Raw genomic sequence first — 19,169 nt, 5'->3', positions numbered from 1 at the left:
GATGATATCAGAAACTGCAATGCCGCCAAGATAACATGAAATGGGGCGTCGGTTGCTCCAGAGACCGATGTCTATAGTAACCTAGACGTCGGTTATCTAACTAATTCGACTTCCAGGATAAGATCAAAATGACTTTTTGAATGCCCATTAGACGTCGGCCACCATGGGAGCCGATGTCTAGCGCGCTGCACCGATTGACGTTTCATTTTCTATCAAGAACGTAGACAACAATTTTGAAGGGGCGCCGACGTCCATAATGGTGAACATAATTTATTACAGTCGCATAGACGTCGTTCCCCCAAAAATGCGACGTCTAGTGTGCAGAAATTTTTGGCTTCCCGCTTCTCAGACAAACCATAGACGTCGGGGTTTGCCTACCGAACATCGAATCGCTTGGGAATTAGGTGACCAACATTAATTACAGCCAACTAGATGTCGGCTCCCCATCAAAATCGACGTCAAATGGGCCTACCTCATAACATTGAACGTCGGCCACCAGGGGAGCCAACGTCTAGCGCGCTGCACCGTTTTCCTGTCAGGGACGTAGACGACAGTTTTGAAAGGGCACCAACGTCTATAATGGTGAACATATTTAATTACAATCCAATAGACGTCGCTCCCCCAAAAATGCGACGTCTAGTTTGTAGAAATTTTGGCTTCTTGCTTCTCGGATAGACCATAGACGTCGGTGTTTGACTACCTGACGTCTAATTGCCTGGGATTTAGGTGACCAACATTAATTACAGCAAACTAGACGTCGGCCCCCATCACAACCGACGTCAAATGCTCCTACCTCATAACATTGGATGTCAGCTTGCGCCAGAACTGACGTGTAGTACATAATAGACGTCTCATGACCTTGAAGCCGACGTCTAAATTACCATCTTATTTATGGTAATATCACCAGTCATCATAGAACATCGGTGAAGCACTAATAGACGTCTATGAACTGATGTTAAACGTTTTTCCATTAGTGATCTAACCCTTCAACAAATTACTCTGATAAATTAAAAACTTCGTACTCAATGAAAGTCATTTCTTTAATAAAACTTCGTCTTTTCTACTAATTATCAAGCCTTGAAATCTATGATAATACAAAATTTTAACATGACGATAAAAGTTTGATGTTAATTTTATAAAAATGAAATTCGTCATTTTTAAATTAAAGGTTAAACAAATTATATTATTTGACTTCAGATTAGATATCGAATTAAAATGTTGAAACAATTTTAATATAGTTAAATTAAAAAAAATCATATTTTTTTAAAATTTAAAATTAAAATTTATTAAAGTTTGAGATAACAACAAATTTAAATTTTAGTTTTAAATTTGGAGATTAAAAAGCATTTAACTTTTTATATTATTTTTTGCGTTTTTTTTTCAAAACAATGAATAATTAATCTTTAACTCTTTCTTTTATTTCTTTAACTTGCACTGAGCCTTCTTTGAAAATTACACCTGTACTTGTACTTATTTTAAAACCGAACTTTTAATTCTTATACCGTACACTAACAATTTTGGAATACTAAACATATCAAATACATTAAAATCAAATAATATGTTTCCATTTATATATGTTAAGAAAAAATAGGAGCAAGCTCCCTCAAACAGACATAACGACTGTATTATTTAAATACGTATAAAACTCATAAAGAATAATAAATTACGTGTAAAAACACAAAAATACATTATCATCTAAACAAGTTGTTCATCTTAAATTTGAATATTACAAAGCTTAAACACTTGATACAAAATTGCATTCCAACCATATATTATTGATGTGACTCACAATCTTGCCTTAATTTTTTAAGCTTACCTAACCTCAATTACTAACACTTAAAAATATTTTTTTATTAATTGACGTGAGCATGAATAATATGAAAGGTTCTCAAGTTTACAAGAGCATGATCAATAAAAGAATTAAAGAAATCTATAGAAGAAGAATAACAAAATTAAGACTAAAAAGCTAAAGAACATGTCTAAAGGACATGAAATAGAAATCAAGCTATCCTTTTTAATAAAGAATAAACCCATTTTTAATTTTATTTAATTTTTTCTCAAGGTCATAAGTTATTTATCTCCTAACATAACAATGTTAAATTTTAAACCCTAAATCAAAAGAAAAAAAAAATCTTTATAAACAATAAGTCAATGTATATAAATTTAAAATCCAATGGAATTGAACCTTCATTATAATTTATACACCCCAATAATCGAATCAACGTATTATAGCTATTTAATCCACATAGCAAATTTTAAACATTATGAAGTATAAATCACCCAATGTTGACCATCAATATTTACCTTCAGATTGTGAACTTTAGCAAAAAGATCAACGGCTCTCCGGACCCCTCTATTATCTGCTGCAGTGAAATAATCGTGCCCGAAAATAACCCCACCGGGTCGGAGAATCCGGAAGCCCCGGTTAATATCAGCCCAAGCAGACAAAAAGTCGTGACCCGCATCGATCTCAACCAAATCCGCGTACACGCCCCACTCGCACAACAACATCAGGGTCGACCCGCTTGAAAACGGAACAGGTAAAATTGACCCGGTTTTGTTGAAAGTAACCACGTTCTGAAGGAACTGATAAAAGAGCCAAACGTCGCCGTTTAGGATCGGTATGTCTAAAAACCGCTCTTTGAACCCGGCCCAGCCGCGAAAATCGTCAACGCAGAGAATCTGAGTTTGGAGACCGAGTTGGCGAGTCAACTCGGCCATGTGAATCGCGGACGCACCAAGGAACGTGCCAACTTCAACGACTGTGCGCGGCTGCACGCGGCGGATGAGGTTCTCGAATACAGCGCCGGTGGAGCCCCAACCCTTCACCCTCTTAGTCCGCCGTAGCTTCTCCACCGCGTGCGGCGGCGGAAAGTTGTCGAACGGGGAGGTACCGTTGAAGAGGCGGTCCACAAGAGTCCGGCGTACTGTCTCCGGCGGAATTGGATCGGCACAGCGAGCCGTGATTCGGAACGGGTTTAACTCGGTGGTGTTGATTGGTAAACGAATGACAGGTTCTGGAAATTGTGGTGGTGGTGATGAAGTGGAAGCAGGGTTGTGGGATAAGTAACCGAAGGAGTAAGTTAGCAAAAGAAGGATAAAGTACGCGACGGGTTTTGCCGTTTTGATGATCTTAGGTTGTAACGTAGGTGAAAGTCTTCTGTTGGCATGGTGTTGCTCAGTTTTCATGTTTGTGAAGATTTGTTTTCGGAGAATTTTAGGTTTTATGAGAAAACTTTGGTTGTTTGGTTTTGGCTATATCATAGGAATTCTTTGTTTTTCTTTATGTGTTTTGGTTTGGACATGAGTGCCGACAACTACTGATGACCACATAAACAAAGGAGGTGAAGAAGAAGGAGATATAGTTCATAGAATGTTACGTTTGTGAAATTTCATTTGTTCTGTAATTTAATTTAAATTTAATTTACTCTCGTCGTTGCTACTACACGTCTATTTGAATTCTTTCACCATTCATATTCACTGTGCAGAATATTCTGTTATGGATATGTTAATATCAGAAAGTAATGACTGGGGCATTACGTTTTAATTATTATGCATCCGCCCTGTCTGAATTATCACTTTTTTTCTTTTTCAGTATTTTGTTGAGTCAAATTTTACAGTATAATATCACTGTCAACATCATTGTTATCCGTAATTAATGAATAATGTGTGATTTGATTATGTTTGATACCCAGTTGAAGCAACGATCTAATTCCTTTTTACCGTATGGTAATAACTAGCATTGGAATAACATTTAAGTTCTTTTAATGTATATTTTCTGTTAATAAAATTGTTTTTAGTATGTTTTTAAGCTATTTATTGAAAAATTAATCAATTTAATGCATAACGTTTTATTATTAAATGATAGTAGAATCTTATTTTAAGATTATTCTCTTTTATTTATATTTTTAACAATATATACTAAGAAATATAACTAATATTTTTATTGACAATAATATACTAAGAAATAATAATAATAATAATAATAATTATTATTATTATTGAATATATAATATTTATGTTATTTTAGATTTTAAAGAAAGTGAATTTAAAATTATATTATCAAAAAATAATATTCAATAGAATACATATTTATAACATCTCATTTAATATATAACTATTAAATAAAATATTATAAATTTTGATAATACACATCATATAAAATATAATTATCCATTTAATAATCATAATAATATATATATATATATATATATATATATATATATATATAAACTACACAAATCTTTCAAAAGACAATAAACTTTTATATATCTAGTTAACTAAAACTTAAACAATCACTATCTACTATTATCATGTATTCTCGTTTTTTACTAAAGGCATGTCAATACCTAACTTGTAGGTGATAATTACAAAAAAAAACATAACACGCACAAAAGAAGAAGAAGCAAATAAGTTAGTGTATAAGAGAAAATATCAAACACCAATTCAATATCTATAAAATAATAAAACTCATAAAAACATACATAGAGACTTTAAACTCAATTATTTTGTTCTATGTTTTGACATAAGGCTTCATTATATATATTCACTGGTAATAGTATTTATCTTATGTAAAGTCAGAAACACATATGGATTATTGTCCTACTTTTCAGGAGGTTAATCTTTTCACGTCTAAGACCAAAAGTCTAATGCTAAGACCTCCTGTCATTATCTTCCCACCCATTCATCTCAACATGAGTTGAATGACTATTAGAATACCTCCCTTCTAAACTTCTATATGTCAAAGCATACATTAAGCAACACCATCACACAAAATGTCTCCCTTAGATTCTCTAGACAACAATACCACACATAATCATAACAAATATACCCACTTTCATGCATACAACTATCATACCCACAAGCATAATCAATGATTACATAAATAAATACCAAACAATCAAAAAGAAGAAGCTAAACAAAATTATATATACAAACTAAAGCTAACAGGTCGCGTTCAAAGCGCTAAACCTCTTGCATAAGGGTGGCGCTCAACGACAGTCTTGTCCTAACATCCAAGTCAAACCTTTCACAAAAGGTGGCGCTCAGTCCTAGAGTTCAGATGCAAATGCTCAGTGTCACTCTTCTTGCAAAACGTCATGCTCAAAAACACCATCCTTTCGCTTAACGTCATAGAACTAAAATTGCTCTCGACGTGTAGTGTAAAATGGCGCTCACTAGTGCCTTGCCACCATTCAACGCCAAAGAATTTACAAAAATGGTCGCTTAGCATAGAAAAGTGGCACTCAATGGTTTAGAGGAAAATTGCTTCTAGACTTACACAATCGAGTTTGCATTCAACACCATACCAAATTTCAACACACTCAGATTTGTAATTTAAGTGAAATGAGACTTGATTAATTACTCAAATTGATATTCATTTTCCATAGAAGTGGTTCAACACAATTTTTATGCATCAATCTCATACCAATTTGTACAATTGCTAAATTCTTCAGTTCTCTCAATTACAACAGTCCAAATATAAACCAAAAACTCAATTCAATGAACAAGCCATACCAGTCAATCAACATAAACATCAATTAGATTCGACAACATACGAATTTCAATCAGAAATATCCAACTTATGCACACTAAAACAACTAGTTTCTCTTACTTAAAAGATGACTAAACAACTCGATGACCACTAAAACACTCATACACGTACATAAAACTCAATTTGTCCTTATGAACAATATAAGCATGATCACGACACACCATTAGGATCACTTATCAACATAGACTAACAAAACAGGCACAAACACAACATACGAGTTGAACAAAAGCCACATATAGAAAAATGACCAAATGACCAAGAAGGGAACAAAAAATTAACTTACCTTTGGAAAAAAAACTGGTCAATTAGTTATAATAAGCTCACCATTAAGAGAAATCCTACGGTTTCTGATCTTCAAAAAGATGAGTTGATGATAAGATATCTTAGATAAAAAGAAGAAAGAGTTCTAGAAAAAATTATAAACAAAATGCATGTATTAAATAATAAAACTCGTTTATAAAATTTATATTTATTTTAAAATTTTAGTATTAAAACAATCGAGTCTTATTATTTTAAATACAATATAATTCTTAAACATGATTTTTTAGACTCTTACCATCTCAACCAAATTAAAATACAAAAAGTAAAAATATTATAACTTAGTTTTGATTATTATGTTTAATATTAGCTAGTTATTTAAATGAATCAAAATATTTTAGTGTGGTTTCGGCTAGGTTTACATACTTTTTTTTTCAAAATCAATCATATCAGGTTAGATAGTATTAACTTAAAAATCGAAAAGACTAAGTACAAATTTTATTGATGTTGGGTAAGTTTTATATATCTTGTTATTGGTGACTATTCACTCGCAAGTTAGTTTTAAAAATTTGTATGGCTCTTAAAATACTATACATTATTTTTCTATGTATCATTGTAAATTGGATACATATACATGTATTCGTAATAATACAATCACCCTCGCTATTACTTGCAAAGATTCCTAACATCATAACAAGTTTACCTCAACATATCATAGAGGAACCATAAATTCATTAGGTATACTTTTTAATATCCAACCACATTATATATCATATATTTGAACATAAAAAACACATATTATACAACTAATTGAACAATTAAAACAAGTCATTTTAGTCCCCTAACATGTTTGTAACCTCTAATTAATCCAATTTTTTAATATGTGTCAATCAAATAAAGTTATACTAGCAATTCACAACACTACAACCCAATTACTTTCACATTTCAACCATCTAAAATAAACTCATAAATAATATAATGAGTGCAATCTTACTAAGTTGAACTTAGTTTGCTTTACTTGACAATTGCTTAAAATCTAAGCAACAATTCACGAGATACAAAAATAGAGTTGAAACTAATATAATGGATATCACAACTTTCTTAACTAATTCAATGCTTAAATTCCTATTATATACACAAATGAAACTAGAAAAAAAAAAGATAGAATATTTTTTTTGAGTAAAAGATAAAATCAAAATCAAATACTAATTGGATAGAAAGGTCAAAGATGTTATCCCTTTCTTATTGGCAGGATTTGTTTCGAAAAAAAGGAAGACAAGTAGCTTCATCAACTAAAAAACAAATAGATAAAATATATAAAAAAAAAAGTGTTTTAAAGATGGAATAAATTTTCTGAAATAAATAAATTAATAGTTGAAATTCTTAACTATTTATTTAATTGAGCTTGATTAAAATTTCGATTTTGAGATATTACAAAATATTAAGTCTTGTCTTGTTTTGTTTAGTTTATTTATAATTTAATTGATTTTTTTTATATGAACTTTTTCTTACATTATTTTAATACTAATCTACTTGTAAAGAAGATATGTTTCAACCTTTTATCAGAAAATTAATTCATATATCAAAAAAGAAACTAATATTTCGAACAAAAATGTAGGTTAGTATTAGTTAATAAAACCTAAAGTTTGAAACATGCACCAAGTTATTCATGATCTATTAATATAAAGCTTGGACCCAATTCATTTAAATAAATAAAAATAATAAATTTTTTTAATTTATAAAAGAATTTGAACCAATAATTAGCAGATCAGACCTACATATTACATTTACACATGACAGTGAAAGAAGATGATCCACACCAGTTACGTTTATCTCAAACTTTATTTCTTTTGACTCCAAACCCTAAATAAACATTTTAATTTATCAATATATTTATAATAATGTTACTCATAATTTAAACAATTTTTCACCCATGAAAATGGTTTGAAATTAAAAAAAGTTCACTCAAATTTAATTTAAACCAAACACACTCACTTATATGAGTAATTTGTGTCTCCTAGTATTTTTCATGATGAATTAAGAGTGTAAAGGTAATCATCAATTAATATATTTAAAAAATAGATCTAAATTTTTTTATAGTTAAAACATAAAAGTCAGAATTAGTTGCATATATTTCTTACACAAACAGCGAGAACTGAGTTTTTTTTTCTTTCTAAATCTTAGCCCCTTAAATAAAAAAATCTTATCCTCTTGGTCAATGAGTAGTTATTATTTAATTCCATTTTTTTTTTTGGAATCAAGAAGTTAATTTATACAATAATTTTGCCGTAGTATATGCTTTTTGTTTCCTTACGCAACTCATTTATCGATAGAATAAATTAATGACATTGATGAAGGAAGCAAAATCGGAAAATACAAATAATATTCCTTTAGTACCTAATGAAAGTGAAAGAAATTAATACTATATAATAAGTATAAACAAGTTAAATGCCAACAAATATAGAATACCAAATAAAGATATTTGGAGTTTTATACCTGCCCTAATTTTTCATAAATATAACAACTTATCTTCTAATGGATAGGTAATAAAGATTTTTTTTAAAATTAATTTTGTACAATTAAATTAAATTAATTTTTTTCTTGAAATATATCATAACCTATCTTAATAAATTTTATTAAATGTATTATATCTGCTATCAAACAAACATAATCAAATCATTTACTAATCTATAATTAAAAAATATTGAACATCTAATATCTACTTATCACCCACAAATATATTCCACTTATTAAAAAAAAAAAAGTGGTGTTTGTCAAAGTTCATGAACTTAACAACTTGCCGTCGTTTTAGCCTGAATATATTAAAATTATTTTTAAGTGGTGTATTTTTTATTTTAAAAATTTTATGCACTTTTTAATTTATATTATTATAACTTATGAATTGTCCTTTTATACTTAAGTTTTTGGAAATTATCTCGTATAATTTATTTAATTTTTAAAATTTTATATGTAAATTAATATTAACTTATAAAAAAAATTATATTTTGTTTATTATTTTAGAACGTAAACATTTTTCGAAAATACCTTTACTAAATTATTTTAAAGATTTCACTTTGATTGGTGATGAAATTACGACATTCAAAATCAAAATATTCAATTTCACAAACATTTGTTTTAAATCTAAGTCAACGTTTCGCTCATCTGAGAACTCGGATTGTGAATATAATAAGAACATAGTTACATTCTATATTTTCTATTAATTTATTCAACCAAACACGTCACGTTATGCCTATTCAATTCCCATTTTCATCTCATTATTCATTTAGATAGAAAGACTAGAAAATATAATTGAGATGAGAATATTATTTTTTTTACCATTTATTTGAGAAGAGAAATAAATAAAAAATTGAGACCAACAAAAACTGTTTTTTTCCAAATTAAAACGAATTAAGCAAACAATTTCATTCCATTCCTATTTATAAAAAAATTTGTTAATAACAAATCGTGATTTCAATTAGTAATTTTTTTATTTATACATTTTCCATTCCATTTCTTAGTTATTCTTTATCATTACTTTTATTTTTATTTTCCTCTAAATCGAAACAAGTGAATAATGTTTTATTTTACTTACTACATCAACAGTTATCATTTGATGATTAACTTGTAAAGGTGGTTTTTACATAGACATTATTCCAAAATTAACTACCGAAGATTCATCTATATTTACATAACATAATTTTCACTGAACAAACAATATTTAAACATCTGGAAATCAATCCTAGAAACATCAAATCAACCATGTCTCCCAAACATTCATGCGTAGAATTTTTAGAGCACAAACCGTCAAACTCTGACATTTTGTAGTTGTTTGACATTCTAAAGTCCAACGCAAATCTAATCAGATTTGAAAACTAAATTGATTGTAAAAAATGACATCTTTGAACACTAAAGTGTGCACCTACAATTTTTCAGGGATCAAATCTCTATCCAGATTGCCATTTTAGAGAAAGTAAATGTAACATTACTCCAATAAAATTGATCTCAGTCAGAAGTCCACCAGTTACTATTTTTCTCTGATTTTTGTTTTCAAAAAGCTAGGTATCTCAACACAACAACAAAACTTTACAGAAATAAATAACCCACCAACAAAGTCCTTGCAGCAGACCAGCTTTCACTGGCAAGACCATCTGATAATTAACCAGAAGAACACTCTCAAAATAACCATAATAAAGACACATCCTTTAGGGGCAGACCATGAATTCATCCATTTCCTGCTTCCATTGATGCCTACAAGAAGTATATAATTGAACCAAGAGCAGACAAATTGTTCAAAGGATATGAGAACTGCAAACTGCAAAGCAATTGTTAAAAAAAAGCAAGCAATTTAGGTAATCATAAAATACCACATGCTTACACCTCTTTCAATAACGAGTACAATATGTGGTGGCAGCAGCAGTTCCAGTTGATGCAAACTTGCTGCGTGCCAAAATTCTAGGAACACAACTACCTAATCTAATAAACAAGAGAAGTCCTTTGGTTGACCCATCAAAGGTCATGGTCATCAGATCACACTAGACCTACCTTTAAGAAAAACCTACTATCAACAGTCATATATCTCATGAAAAGCACATAAAAGCATGTCACTTGGCCGCTTCTGACCCCTCAGCAGAGCCACCTTGCCCGTCTCCACCAGCTGTCCCAGCCTCAGAAGCATCTTGCTTGCTTCCACCACGTGCATCATTTGGACCGGCAGCCGACGGTGGACCACCGCTGTTGCCACCTCCAAGAGCAGCCTCACTGTGCATTGGATGCATGCCATTGTTTATCCCTCCCGGTCTCAGTCCCATTTGACCTTGGATAGCCTGCTGGTGAAGCTGCTGCTGCTGCTGATCCTGAATTTGATGTGGGTTACCAAATTGTAATGGCATTTTCTGGGGGAACATGCCTTGCTGCTGGGCCATTGCTGCTGCTGCTGCCTGAGGATGTTGCATATAGAATCCTGGTTGCATGGCAGGGTGTGGAGCCATCTGCAAGGCAATAAAATCAAGGTTATGGGGAACTGACAAGACTTCCACGTAACCAGCTATGCTCTATTTTTACCTGTGGAGGCATTGCTGGGGTCTGAGGCTGGGCATCAGCAATTGCAGCTAAATACATCAAATTCTTTTGAAGCTGGGCTTGGTACCTAATGCAGTAAACCATCACCAACCATCACATGAAACTGGTGCAAAATAGGCACTAACAACTTCGAAGATAATTTCTAGGAAATAGATCAGGATCTAGAACGCGTCATTATTCAGAAAAAAAGGCCACAATGAATTATATATCCTAGGATGTAATTGAAGTTAGTGAGGACTGAGGAGAGTGAAAGAACAATTATCAATAGCCCCACCCATTGTGCACATATAAATGTTAGGATTAGGCAAGCCAACCATCAGTACTAACAAAAATGTAGTCAAAAAGAATTTAGAGGTCACTTACTGGGCACATTCCGCAAGTTTTCCAAGATTTTGATTGTCCAATATTGCCAGAATCAGCTTCTTGTTCTCATCAAGGTACTGCATCATGGACAATGACAGAGTTCCAAATTAACTAGTGAAGGCACTTGCAGCTTACTTTGGTTTAACACATTATATCATTTAAATTGTGAAGTGAAAACTAGAAGAGAGAAAAAAGATAGATGAATTGAAATTCTATCCTGGAAATAGCCTAATAATGCATACAGAATAAAATTAACAATATCATTTATTAGAAAACATTTCTTCATGGATCCAGGATACTGCAGTAAAGTTCCACGTGCATCAATACACTTAGTTTGCTTAGCCATCTGATTGTGATGACATCTTATTTGGGTACAACAAATAAAAACCCATTCACCCAATGTAAAAAAATTATGCACATTGCTACAAACCTATAGTCCAACCAAAAACCTCCTTATTTTCAGGTGGTTTACTAAAGACCCAAAGCCTACTGTGGTAAATCAACAGGTATGTTCAAACCCATAATTATATGCTGTTACCAAACTATAAGTTTTTCATCAATGATTCGTGGGTTATAACTCCTAAAAATGTATGTTACTTTTCATCAATGCAAGAGAATGACAAGAGATGCCTAATTAAGTTTTTTTAATGCTAAACTGAAGTTATTTTTATTGATTATCAACAAGTCTCACACTGGTGTTCAACTTAAAATACTTTGAAAAACATATGAGCCTATTTGCTTTGAGAATTTGTTTTCCTTTTTTACTTTGTGATTTCACTAATAATTAAAACAATTACACCTTGTTTTCACTTTGTTTCCTATTTTCAAGGACTTGTGGGTTTTCCATTGTATATACTGCACAAATATTTAAAAACATGAAACAAAATCAAAACAGAGAGGCACTGTTTATTAATAGAAAAGAAGAAACAAACACACAAAATATTTTGTCAAACCAACCAGACCTAAAGATATCCCATAAAGCTAAGATAAAAAATTCAGAAGACTGAAATAAAACTTTTAGTAAAATAATTTAAATGGAGTAGTAACCGACCTTACACTGTAAATGGATTTTAGATCCATATAGCCAACCCACTTAATAAAGTAAGGCTTTTCAATCTATAAACTTCAATTTCCTAACTGTTTAAAAGATACTAAATAAAGACTCTGCCACAAATTACAACTTCATTGTTTTGTAATTACTCATTAGTAATAGACCTTTTACACAGAGGAAAAAAAGAACCTGTCTAAAATAGTAATCAAAGAGGCAATCTAAACAACACTGGTGAAAGAAAAATAGTTCCACCAGCATATCCTTTGTTAACTGGAAACTAGACGTGTTTAAGTGTAGAATAATAACAACGTAGAGAACCTTTCAAGGGTTTTGTCACTTGAATGTATTTGGAAGATGTTGCTCATAAATTAGAGAAATTGCACAGGATTCCAATTAATAACAGATTCTCAATCAGCCCAATGCAGCAAGCACACCTCAAGACAAGATTGTCAGTGTGTGTCATAGTTCATTAAGATATGCTTTTGGGCCAGTGATAAATGTTCAACATGCTCTATTAGGCATCAAAGAAAACCTAAATCAGAACCAGCATAAACAAATGTTGTTGCCACACTAGATACTAGTTCGATTACTGATGATTCCAGATATTATATACAAGTAGTTTAGATGGAACTCAATATTGAGTAAATTAACATCTCAAAGAAGACATGATTTTGCAGTTTTTGGTGCAAGGAATTATCCAAGATATGTCACTCCTTGTTCTTTATTATTAGTTGGTTGTGAGCTTTTTATTTAAAAAAACATACATGTCATCCCTATCATGAGGGACAGTAGAAGGAAACAATAAATAATGAATTAATGATGATGACAAAAATAAAACTACATGATTAAATTCATGGCAGATTAGCACAAATCCAATTCATTCTCCCTTTGTATTGAACAAGTGTCACCTCCCAATTTCCCAACAAAATAATAATAAGAAAAAGAAGTTGAGAAACCATAAACTCTTTTAAACACACTTTTTACCGTTAGCTAAACATTATTGGACATCACAAAAATTATGTGAACCCAACTCCCTCTCTGAGCAGTTACAGTTACACATGATTTCATGCTTTACAATAAATTCCAAGTATTAATAAAGAATGTATTGCTACCAATCCTCTAATAATTAATAATTAATAAAAATAATAATGGTAATAATAATAATAATAATAATAATAATAATAATAATAATAATAATAATAATGAACTCATAACAAATTATGAAAAACTACTAAGTTCAACAATCCATGAGGTAAACAATGGTATTAAAACAGAAAAAAAAAAAAAACATACCTTTTGAATCTGTTCCGTGGTTATGTTAGTAGGTGGGAATGAAGGCATCATAGGAATCATTGGCGGTGTCTGCTGCATCTTCTCAGCCTCCTCAATCTCACTGAATCTATCAAAAAAAAAGAGACAAAAACCCTAATTCCCCCAAAATCACCACAATCAACAGTTACCAAACCCCAAATGAAAAATGTTACAAAAACCCTGAAATAAAAGGGGAAAAGACGAAAACTTTGGCAGATAGAGAGAGAAAGAGGACCAGGGTATGGTCGGAAAAGAAGTGAGAAGCCGAGAAGTAAGTGTTAGACACGCCTTCCAGAACTTGGGTTTGTCTGTGTGAAGATCCTGTCCGATCTTCTGGGATACTGTGCAGCGGATGTTTCTGGAATTTGAAGACAAAACAAGAAAAGTAAAAACATGGAATAGATTAAAGTTAGTTTAGCAGGTGTGTATAATAAAAAAGAGAGAGAAAAAACAAGAGGAATCACCTAAGGAAACAGAACTAAATAGTTAGATTTGGGATTGTGCGTGTTTCGGCTTGGTAGTTAGAAATTGCGAACAAAGAGAAGAATGAAGTGTTGGGTATTTATAGGTGGTCGCATTCCGCTGTTTAAGTTTGACTGTTGCTACTGCGTTTAGAATGGGGTTTTGTAGTACTGTTGCACCTCATAGCATGAATGGAATGGGATAAGCACAACATGTTATTTATTGTTTTTGTTTTTTTGGGAGAAGCGGGTCCTAGCTTAATTCAACTACTATTACTCTATCTTCTTCAAAGCCCAATTTTAATTTTCATGTAAGTATTATTATTTTTCTCTATTATTCTCTTTTATAATACTTAAATTAAGGTACATATAATTAATTTATGTCTAAAAATTTTAAAAATAAAAAATAAGAAGAATTTATTTTGTTAAAAATGTATCATTAAGAGAACGAAGGGACTAATACAAAATATAAATAAATTTAATCCTTTAATTTTATTTCTTTATTGCTCTTATTGTGAAAATATATTTCAATTAATTAAAATTTTATTTTAAATACTAATTTTTTAACAGGGAACATTTTCAGAAAAAAAATTAATGTGATTGGTATAATTAAATAATATTAATTATTGTTCTTAATTAGCGTAAAATTTAGTTAGTTTTACTTATGATTGAGTTCTAAGAAAATAGCTTCCTGCAGGTTAGAAAAGTAGAACAATCCTCTTCGTTCAGCAATTAATTATTATGTAATAATGTCATATTACTTTAATAAACCATAACATAAATAAATAAGAAAATCATAAATTCGCATAACAAGAATAAAGAAATACTGTGCAAATAGTCACCTTACTCTTCTACGTTTAAAATGACAAAATCTATCTAAGATGATATGATACTTTTATTTATATATATATATATATATATATATATATATATATATATATATATATATATATATATATATATATATATATATATATTGACAATTTGAAGTTATAATAAAAAACGTGTAGCCAGACCAGTCCAACCCTTCCCCCATTTTCTTTAACATCTATGTAAATAAATAAATGTAAAAATTTATTGAATGAATTTATTGTCAAATTTTACTTCAAAATAGAAATAATTGACAAATATTTTTTATTTTATTTTTCTTTTTATTAGTTTACGTAAAAGTAATAATGGTTGCATTTTAAACTCGACAACTATAAATAAATACACAGCATTTTTTTGTTGAAATTTGATGATTAAAGAAAAATGTCTTAAAAACTTGATAAGTTAAAAATAACAATATAAGGTATAAAGTGAAATTAGAAAAAAAAAAACAAATTATTTTTTATTTATTAATTAATCATGTATAATATATAATAATAGTAATAGTAATAAATTGGTGGTAAAAGGAAATAACTCAGAAAGGAAAAAAAAAACATAAAATAACCATTAGGTAAAATATTGGAAGAAATAATTTTATGTTGTGACTCTTGAGAGAAAGTTTGAATGGAAGGAGAAAAATCTCATGTAGTTTGGGTTAGAATATTTTACAGTAATGATAATTATACATATAAATAAGGAGTTAAAAAAAATCTAATAAAAAAATATTTTATTGAATTTTTCTATGAATTTGAATATCATATATTCCATCTTTTTGAATGAGTGTATAATAATTACTGTCTAGGCGAAATAATAAAATATTAAGATTATTTAAATTTTGTGATACAGCCTAAGTTTATTTCTACAAATTTGTATTTCATTTTCAATATTAAAAATGAATATTAAGAATTTTGGGATTGGAGAACCAAAAACGTAAATTAAAAGAAGAAATTAAATGTTAAAAATGAAATTTCACCATATTAAAACAAATCAATATATTAAAATAACCAAGTAATTTAAAAATTATAGTTCTTTTTGTAAATTAAAATTTGAACAATTAATCAACTAAATTAATTTATATAAATTAAATTTCAATGTCATTCAATCTTTGTATTCAATTTTCATTTTAATTTTGGAAAATAGGAAAATCAAGATTAAGGAAAAGAAGATCAAACTTAAATGGACGAATCCAAAATTCAATTTTTGTTATTTGATGTTGAATTCATGAATTGATCCAATTAAATAATAACAAAATCGTGCCAGAAGAATGATAGGATAATATGATGAAAAGATAATAGATTGAAAAAGAATAAAACTAAACTCATGCAAATTTATGCAATTGATTTTTTTCCCTTTGTTTTGATTATTATTCGGCCGCTAATAGTCTCTAACCTAATCTAACCCTATTTCTAAAAACTTTTGAAGCAATTATGAGGCTAATTTGGACAGTAACAAGGTCTACCAGTCTTATTCAAAAACGTGTTCATTCACAATATTCTTTTTATAAATATTTAACAAATTTGTCCTCAACTTCTAAAAACATATAAAATAGCATAATAATGCAAATCGAGTCATCCATATATCCCTTTTAAAGCATTGGAAGTGTATAATTCAATGTATTTAAAATCCCTAAATAATGCTTACAAAAAAAAGGTGTGACCAACATAGTGAGCAAAAGTTAAATGAACTAAAAATAATAAAGTATAGCATTTGTCAGTAACGAATCTAATTTATTAAAGAAAAAACTAAAACCTAAAAAATAAAACACATGGAGAGTGTAATTAATATATAATAAAAATTTATAAATGATTGAATAAAACATGTGTGAACAGTATTCTAAATTGCATAGATAATATGTTTTGAAAAGGTGTTACTATTAGTGAAAAAAAAAGTTTTTATGACAACTTATCATGATAGTTGATTTTGTAATAAAACTAAAAAATAGTATGATGTATTTTAGGAAACTTTTAATGAATGTTGTAGTGACATTTTCGTAATAAAAGTTACATATATTATGGCAAGAAAAAATCATCTATCATACTATATAGGACATGGATGATAGGTTTTAGAAGACCTATTATAATAAGATTCTATTATTACGATTGTTGCTTCCTTACTTGTCATAATATGTGTAAATCTCTAACTTTAGTTTCTCTTCATTTTGTTCCAAGCTTTCAGTTCATTTTCGAAGCACTTCTCTCTTCTTTGTTTTCATGCACACTCCTACAAGCTAACGCCCTCACGTCGTCCACGCCATTGCCTCAGGACATTCGTAACATCATTGCATCGTCATCTCTTTAAGGTAGTGTTTATTGAACTCCACAACATTGTCTATTTCTCCCATGGTCTCTGCTAAATTTCACTATATTTTCTATTTCTTCATTTCAATCACAACAACGATTTGATTAGACACACAATTTTGTTTGGTCCATGATAGAGAGTTTTAAGAAATAGTAAATATTCTTTCTATTGTTTTATGGGAATAGAGAGTAACGGGTTCATGTTGATTATTCCATCTAAAGTTTGGGGTTATGGCTTGAAAACGGTAACATTAGGGGTGAAATATTTTGGGGTTTCAGCTTTCTACCAGGAGAAGTTCTACTTACATCATTGGATGGATTCAGTATGTCAGCTATATTATTATTATTAGAGCTGTCAAAACGGATCACCCGGCCCGACCTAGCTCTGCCTACCACGGGTTGGTCATTTAGTGAGCCAACACAACCCGGCTCATTTATTAGCGAGTTAGAAAAATTTGAATCCGGCCTGACCCACCACAGGCTGGTAGGTAAATGGGTTGGTTCACTAGCTCATTTAATCACAAATTTTTTAAATAAAAAAAATTAAAAACTTTCTATAATTTAAATTTAAACAAATTTCACTTCCAAATTTCACTCCCAACACGAGTGTTTAATTAATTTTGAAAATAAAAAACTTAAATAATTTTTTTCAAGCAAAAAATAATAATAAATATTTTTTTATAAAATTAAAATTAAATTTTAATAAAATAAAATTAGGTAGGTTGGTTGGTAGGTCAACTTGGTCCACCATGACTTCAACTCACATGAACCGGGTTGAAATCTGACCCACATAAAACAAATATAATTTTTTCAAATCTAATCCGGTTCGAACCCATGGTAGGTCAAGTTGGTCCGGGGTTCTGACCTATGTTGAGAGCTCTAATTATTAGTACTGCAATGTTTGAGTTCCTCGTTTTGACCAATATATATGACTAGATTATCTTATTCTAAGGTAAATAGTATGTTTTTTTCTGCTACTACTGGAGAGTATACATTGAAAAGTAACAATGAAGCTAGAACAAACAAACTTCACCCTAAGTGAAATGAATTAGTGGTCTCACATAAAACTTGGTAATTATATAATTTTCAGGACTTTTGATTTATTTCTTGTATTTTTAACTTTTCCTTTTATTTTTCTTGATAGAATGTTGTTTATTAAGAAAGGTGTTTGGTTTTGGCATGTATTTTTTCCTCTAGAGAGATGTTTTGTTCTCACGTTCAACATATGATAGATTAGATATTTTTTCAATATATTTGTTTTCTTTTTATTAACAAGATGGTGTTGTGTGGTTTTTGTAGCGGAAAGCAATGGATGAGAAAATCAAACTCAAGCAAGAACAAGAGGAATTGAAGGTAATTTGAAGTTATTTGTCTCACTATAATATTAGTGACTGAAGCACTAATATCATCATGTGACTGCAGTCTGAACTTAAAACCATGCATGAGGCTGCATTGTGGAGAAGATCTAAAGATGAGTTCCGCAATGCAGACAGGATACTTGTCTAGTTTGTTCAAGTTACTTTTCTCCACGAACTGCTATAATAATGAATCATATGAATTTAACTTTTCTGAGGTAAAAATTGGAAAACTTATTTAAAACACACACACACTCATATATATATATATATATAGAAACGAAAAACATGAATAAAATAACAGATCAATTTTAAATAGTTCAACATGAAGGCTTAACGTATCAATTCAATTATATAGATAAGTGAACTCTTCGTTAACATATGAAAAATTTAATTATATTATTGATATCTATAGTGCTTGTAATAATATTAAGTTATCATATAACATTTTCTTCTTCTTCTATATATGCAAAATGAATACTATTTATTTACTTAAAAATAAACATTAAGAATAAAAATAATGAAATTGCGTGATTCTAAAATGAAAATGTTTGCAGGTATTAAGAATAATAA

The 19,169-nt window shown here is 29.9% G+C and overlaps 2 protein-coding genes across 4 annotated transcripts; both read right to left on the bottom strand.

Moving 5' to 3' along the window:
• Nucleotides 1-2,179: 2,179 nt before the first annotated feature.
• Nucleotides 2,180-3,550, bottom strand: LOC106780345. The gene has a single exon (XM_014668622.2). It carries the CDS (start codon nt 3,187-3,189, stop codon nt 2,263-2,265), a length of 927 nt encoding a protein of 308 aa, XP_014524108.1. The 5' UTR covers nt 3,190-3,550; the 3' UTR covers nt 2,180-2,262.
• Nucleotides 3,551-9,991: 6,441 nt separating this feature from the next.
• Nucleotides 9,992-14,239, bottom strand: LOC106780361 (GRF1-interacting factor 3). Of its 3 annotated transcripts, none has more exons than XM_014668641.2 (6): nt 14,081-14,239; nt 13,796-13,974; nt 13,599-13,704; nt 11,255-11,331; nt 10,874-10,958; nt 9,992-10,800 (listed from the first exon to the last, which is right to left on the bottom strand). In XM_014668641.2, exons 3-6 carry the CDS (start codon nt 13,674-13,676, stop codon nt 10,414-10,416), a joined length of 627 nt encoding a protein of 208 aa, XP_014524127.1. In that variant the 5' UTR covers nt 13,677-13,704; nt 13,796-13,974; nt 14,081-14,239; the 3' UTR covers nt 9,992-10,413. The 3 variants fall into 3 exon arrangements, with proteins under 3 accessions (XP_014524127.1, XP_014524124.1, XP_014524126.1); XM_014668638.2 differs by having other exon boundaries at nt 13,599-13,730; nt 13,852-13,974; XM_014668640.2 differs by having other exon boundaries at nt 13,852-13,974.
• Between the last annotated feature and the right edge of the window lie 4,930 nt (nt 14,240-19,169).

This window comes from Vigna radiata, unplaced genomic scaffold (genome assembly GCF_000741045.1).
Source record: "Vigna radiata var. radiata cultivar VC1973A unplaced genomic scaffold, Vradiata_ver6 scaffold_179, whole genome shotgun sequence".
NCBI lineage: Eukaryota > Viridiplantae > Streptophyta > Magnoliopsida > Fabales > Fabaceae > Vigna > Vigna radiata.
This window is presented reverse-complemented; position numbering and strand designations above follow the sequence as displayed.